The sequence below is a fragment of the Hypanus sabinus genome, chromosome 8 (genome assembly GCF_030144855.1).
Source record: "Hypanus sabinus isolate sHypSab1 chromosome 8, sHypSab1.hap1, whole genome shotgun sequence".
NCBI classification, from domain to species: Eukaryota; Metazoa; Chordata; class Chondrichthyes; order Myliobatiformes; family Dasyatidae; genus Hypanus; species Hypanus sabinus.
Window position 1 is genome coordinate 46,691,970 of NC_082713.1, and position 6,580 is coordinate 46,698,549.

A 6,580-nucleotide genomic window follows, 5' to 3' on the forward strand; every position below is an offset into this window, starting at 1 on the left:
TAGAAATTGGATTTAATCTTTTTTGGTGCATTAGGGCATCATTACATTTGCTGGTGCCAAAATGGGTCCCTCAAAATTACAGTAAAATTACTTAAAAAGAAATGTGCATCAGCATTGACATGGTTTACAACTCAAAAGATGTGTTGATTCATGATCTCGAAAGAACTGGACTGAGATCAGTGTGATTGTGATGTAGGACCTGCCACTTTATAGCACATCACTCAGAAAAGATGGTCAGCAATTAAATATACAATCCAACGGCAGCCAAACACAAGAAGCACACAGATAGTCTTGGAGGACATAGAAAACTGTAAGAGAGAGACTCTTCATAATTGCACATTTCTGTGCCTCCCAGTGCACTAAAGCCTGTTGTATAGATAAGTTGCTATTTTAGTTTTCAGTTTACTACCTTCTGTCATGATTGATAAGCCCATTAGTCATCATTTGCAATAAAAACACTTCTCTTGTTAGTTTGTGCACTTTAGAATGAAAGTAAGCAGTCTTGAGTGTGTTTTTGAGCTGCCTTGTGAAATATCCAAACTTGAGCACAGCTTCTGTTTAAATCCTGAGTGTAGAACTACAGCATTCTCCTTACTATCCTGAGACAATTGCATGACAATTGTATGAACTTCTGAGCTCCAACTTATGCTGATGTCCATTCTGTTGCAAGATGGTTGATGTTATTAGTGCACCTTTGACACAAGTGAAATATCAGGTCAGCTAATGTGGATTGTGACCTGTTTCACAATTAGCATTATTTCAAAATTTTTATTTTTTGATCAATTTAGAGACCATACAACATAGGACCCATCAAGTCTCCTCTGCCATTCTATCAAGGCTGATTTATTATCTCTCTCAGTCCCATTTTCTCTACATTCTCCCTGTAGCCTTTGACACCCTGAATAATCAAATACCTATCAACCTCCACCTTAAGTATATCCAATGACTTGGCCTGCACAGCTGTCTGTGGCAATGAATCCGCAGATTCACCACCCTCTGGCTAAAGAAATTTTTCCTCATCTCTGTTCTAAATGTATGTACCTCTATTTTGAGGCTGTGCCCTCTAGTCCTAGACTCACTAATATAGGAAGCGCCCTCTCCATGTCTGGGCCTTCTATTTAGGCCTTCCAATATTCAAGAGGTTTCAATGATATCTCCTTCATTTATTTAACCTCAGTGAGTACAGGCCCAGAACCATCAAATGCTCCTCATATGTTAACCTTTTCATTCCTGTGAATCTCTCCTGCACCCTTTCCAATGCTGGCACATCTTTTCTTAGATAAGTGGCCCAAAACGGTTCTCAAAGCTCCAAGTGCCATCTGACCAATGCCTTATGAAGCCTCAACGTTTCATCCTTTTGTATTAGTTTTCTCTGTGCTTAATTTTGGCTTCAAGATTCAAGATTGTTTAATGTCATTTGTTAAGTGTAAGGGGAACAAAATAGTTGTTACTCCAGATCTGAAGCAGCACAGAAAATCCCACAAAAGAAGAAGAACACAATAAGTATACAAAAAAAAACAATAAATATAAATACATAAAATAGCTTATATACATGGGTTGATTGTATGTCTATAAAGTGACACAAGGATGTTCATAAGGTGATGATGGGAAATAATAATGTAGTGGTGGAATTAGTGGGTGGAGGAGTTGATCAGTCTTATTGCTTGGGGACAGGAACTCTTTTTGAGTCTGATGGTCCTGGCATGGGTGCTACGTAACCTCCTCTCTGCTGGGAGTGAGACAAACAGTCTATGAGTAGGGTATGTGGGATCTTCATGATGTTATTGACCCTTTTCCAGCACCTTTCTGTATAGATGTCCTTGATGGGTAGGCTGCTGCTAGTGGTGCGCTGGGCACTTTTGACCACCTGCTATAGAGCCTTTCTGACCACTGAAGTGAGATTCTGTACCAAGCAGTGATGCAGCATGTTAGGATGCTCTCTGCTGCATTTGTGTAGAATTACAAGAGTATGGATTTGCAAAGTCCAGATCGCTTTCGCCTCTTTAGAGAGTAGAGGCATTGGTGAGCTTTCTTGACTGTGTACGATGTGTTTTGAGACCATGTGATTTTGTGTGTGATGTACACGCCCAGGAGTTTGAAACTGCTTGCAGTTTTCACTGCTGTACCGCTGATGTAAAGGGTGGTGTGACAGGTGCGATTTCTTTTCAAGTTGATAGCCATCTCCTTTGCTTTATTGACATTAAGGAAGAAGTTATATGCCTGGTTCCAGACCTTGAGCTCTTCCACTGCTCTGTATGCTGTCTCATCATTGTTGACGATGAGACCCACCATTGTCCTGTCAGCCAAACTTGACGATGCGATTATTCGGGTGTTGGGCCATGCAATCATGTGTGAGCAGAGTGTAAAACAATGGGATCAGTACACAGCTCTGGGGACACTCGTGTTCAGGATGATGGTGAGGAGGTGTGGTTGTGTATCCTGGCTACGAAGTCTCTTCATTAGGAACTCCAATACCCATTTGAGTAGGAGCAGGTTTGAGTAACACTGGAAAAAACAGTGCTGCACAATACAATACAATTCCTAATCTAAGTTACCCACTCTAGACGATGAACAAGGCAGTTGTGAGCTTTGTAGTGATGTACCCCCGGTTAATTATCACAGAAACACACTCTTCATCCACCCATCAACAGCAGACATATGGTTTGAGTGAGCAATTCCCAGCCAATTGCTGCTCAGATAATCAGACATAATCTAGTGCAATTAGCAGGAAAGGGACGATTGCTGAAGGGAGTAGGATGAGACTTGTAACCAGGTTTGATTCAACTTTGGGAGAAACAAGCTGATCTTTGTAATCAGCTAAGATGTAGAATAAATGCAGATCGATGGAACATAAATAGCGAGAATCCGTAAGAGTTATCTGCATATCTCACCTGGTGCCACAGCTCGTACTATCACAGGCTTCTCACCGCCTGCTACAAATCCAAAACCATAGACAGGGTCTCGTTTAATCTTCACTTGTCGGGTGGTAAATGCAGAGAAATGGCCACATTCCATGTCATTAAGAGAAACTGCATGCATCACATGACTGTAAATAAAGAGGTCAAAGATCAATAAAGTTTTATGACATAAATGATTTATAACAAAAAGCAGCTTTAGAACAAATGGCAGCTTTAGAAATTATGACAGCTTATAATTAGCATATACATACAGTACATCGGATAATCACGAAGAGACCTGACAAATCCTGACTAGAAGAAATGTATATATTTAACTTGGAGATGGTTGAGAGTTTAATTTTATTATGATGAGGTAGACAAAGGCTTCCCTGGGCATTTTGAGACTGAAGTTTTCATTCATCTATTTATTGCTTTTGAAGGGGGGGAGCAATTAAAAAAATCCATGAGATATTAGACATCATGAAACAGCTGGGAAAGCATCAGCACCAGTGAATAGCACATTGGAATAATCAAGTCTAAAAAAATGTCATTATTTTTGGTAGGCTGAGAGATTTTGGGGAAGTAGAAAGAACCAATTTTCATTAATGAGAAGATATTAGTTCAGACTCAGTTCTAGGTTGAGTAGAATAGCAAGCTTAAGGATGAACTGTATCTGTCCAAGCAATTGGATATGCTGAGAAGCCATTTAGTTGTTCCATTATTTAATTAGATTTTGGCTGATTTACAGCTCATTTTCATTAAGGTCATATCATCATGTACCATGTCATATGATGTGGTCTTTGACCATGATTGTTCTTGGCAATTTTTTCTACAGAAGTAATTTGCCATTACCTTCTTCTGGGTAACATCTTTACAAGACGGGTGAACCCAACAATTATCAATACTCTTCAAAGAATGTCTCTCTGGTGTCAGTGGTTGCATAACCAGGGATGGTGATATGCACCGTCTGCTAAAAACAACCTGCTCGCGTGGCTTAACATGACTCTGATTGGGGGGTGTACTAAGCAGGTCTACACATTGCCCAAGCGTGACCCGCAAGCCAGCGCAGGGAAGCTGCGTCTTACAACTCCTTTGGTAGAGATGAATCTCCGCTCCACCACCCACTTCAAACCAAAGTAAACAAACCAAATTTATGTCTTTTTCCTTTTTATTAATTTTAAACAAACATAAAAGAAACATAGATACAGCGAGTTTGAGAATACATAATTAATAGGTTAAAGTATAAATACAAATAGATGATAATCCATATAGAATAACCTCCCAAACTCATAGTGATTACGAGAAAAGGAGTAAAGAAGAAAAAAAAAACCTAACCAACATGGGCCATTGCATTATGTCAAATATACACAGCAGCGTCAATAACTCCGTACCTCCATCCAAATAATTAAGGATAATAATAGTAAGGTTTAGGAAAAGTCAGTTTAGCTCATATGAAAATGTTGAATAAATGGTCTCCAAGTTTCTTCAAATTTAATTGAAGGGTCAAAAACAACACTTCTAATTTTTTCTAAACTCAAATAAGAAATCGTTTGAGAAAACCACTGAAATATGGTTGGAGGATTAATTTCTTTCCAGTTCAATAGGATAGATCTTCTAGCCATTAACGTAACAAATGCAATCATCCGGCGAGCTGAGGGGGATAAGCAACTATTACCCACCATTGGTAAACCGAAAAATGCAGTAATAGGATGCGGTTGCAATTTAATATTCAGAATTTTTGAAATAATACCGAAAATATCTTTCCAATAATTTTGCAAGCAGGGGCAAGACCAAAACATGTGGGTCAATGAAGCAACTTCAGAATGACATCTGTCACAGGTTGGATTAACATTAGAATAAAATTGAGCAAGTTTATCCTTGGACATGTGAGCCCTATGTACAACCTTAAATTGTATTAAGGTGTAGCGGTATGCTACACGCAGCGCTAAAATTACGACACGGAGTCGGTAACTGCAGTCGAAGGAAAAAAACTTTATTCGAAAACTTCAGCCTCACTTTTAAGCCTCTGTCAACCGGCCCCCCACGGCGCAGAGGCTCCAAAGCTCTGTGCTCGCAAACCCCCGTAGGCTATCTAATTGTGAGTCGGTTCGGATACGCTAGGAAATGTGTCGCCACAAAGGCATGTTTAGCACAAATAGAAGAAGAATTGACTAATTGTAAAAAATTTTCCCTATTCAGTGGGTATAAGACAGTGAAGTTCTTTTTCCCATTCCTTAATTTTTTCTGGCTTCTGGCTGTATCTTCATGATCATATTATAAATGATGGCTACTAAACCCTTCTGGCAAGGATTCAGAGCTAAAAAAATTTCCGTAATGTCCATTGGACATAATTTCGGAAAAAACTGTAACATGTTATTCAAGAAATTTCTAACTTGCAAGTATCGAAAAAAAATGAGTTTTAGGCAAATTATATTTATTAGATAGCTATTGAAAGGACATAAAACTATTGTCTAAAAAAGATCACGAAAACATGTTATACCTTTTGTTTTCCATAATACAAAGTCGTGATCCATAAAAGAGGGTTGAAAAAAAAGTTAGATATAATAGGGCTTGATAAGATAAACTTATTCAAGCCAAAGAATTTATGAAATTGAAACCATATTCGTAATGTATGTTTAACTATCGGATTGGTTACTTGTTTATTCAATTTAGATAAAGCAAAAGAAAGCGAAGATCCTAAAATAGAAAATAATAAGTCTTGTACAGATTTACATTCCAAATTTACCCATTGTGGGCAAGATACTATAATCGATTCTTGTGTCAAACTATTAAATATCGAATATTAACTGCCCAATAGTAAAATCTCAGGTTTGGCAAAGCCAAACCACACTCTTTCTTAGGCTTCTGTAAATATTTTTTACTTAATCTAGGATTTTTATTCTGCCACACGTACGAGGATATTTTGGAGTCAATAATATCAAAAAAAGATTTAGGAATACAAATTGGTAATGCTTGGAATAAATATAAAAAATTGGGTAATACTATCATCTTAATAGCATTAATTCGGCCAACCAATGACAAAGATAATGGGGACCACCTGGTAACAAGTTGCTTGATTTGGTCAATTAAAGGTAAAAAATTAAATAATTCCTTATGTTTCTTGGTAATTTTAATACCCAAATAAGTAAAATGATCTGTAACAAGTTTAAATGGTAAGTGTTTATAAATTGGAACTTACATATTTAATGGAAATAACTCATTCTTATTAAAATTCAGTTTGTAACCAGAAAAGCTACTAAACTGAGTAAGCAAGGATGAAATAGCAGGAATAGATCTCTCAGGGTCAGATATATATAGTAACAAATCATCAGCATATAATGATAACTTACAAGTCCCTTCCCCACAAGTAATACCAAAAATATTAGGTGATTCACGAATGGCAATGTCTAAAGGTTCCAAAAGAATGTCAAATAATAAAGGACTTAAAAGATAGCCTTGCCTCGTACCACGAGATAACTGAAAAAAAAAAGAGATCTCTGATTATTGGTAAGAACCGAAGCCAAAGGTTTATAATATATTGTAACGATATGCTACACACAGCGCTGAAATAATTACACGCAGTCGGTAAGTCGTTTCGAGACTAGTTTATTCAAACTTCGCGGTGCTGGCATTTTATCCCTAGTGCCCGCCCCTTCCGGGTGGAAATGACATCAGGGGTGCAT

At 37.8% G+C, this 6,580-nt stretch overlaps 1 protein-coding gene across 1 annotated transcript in view; it reads right to left on the minus strand.

Moving 5' to 3' along the window:
* frmpd3 (FERM and PDZ domain containing 3) overlaps positions 1–3,015 on the minus strand; it is a 164,582-nt gene extending 161,567 nt beyond the window's left edge. Inside the window, exon 1 of the mRNA XM_059976397.1 lies at positions 2,892–3,015. Within this exon, the coding sequence (XP_059832380.1) occupies positions 2,892–3,015 (124 nt within the window). The remainder of the gene's footprint in view (positions 1–2,891) is intronic.
* Between the last annotated feature and the right edge of the window lie 3,565 nt (positions 3,016–6,580).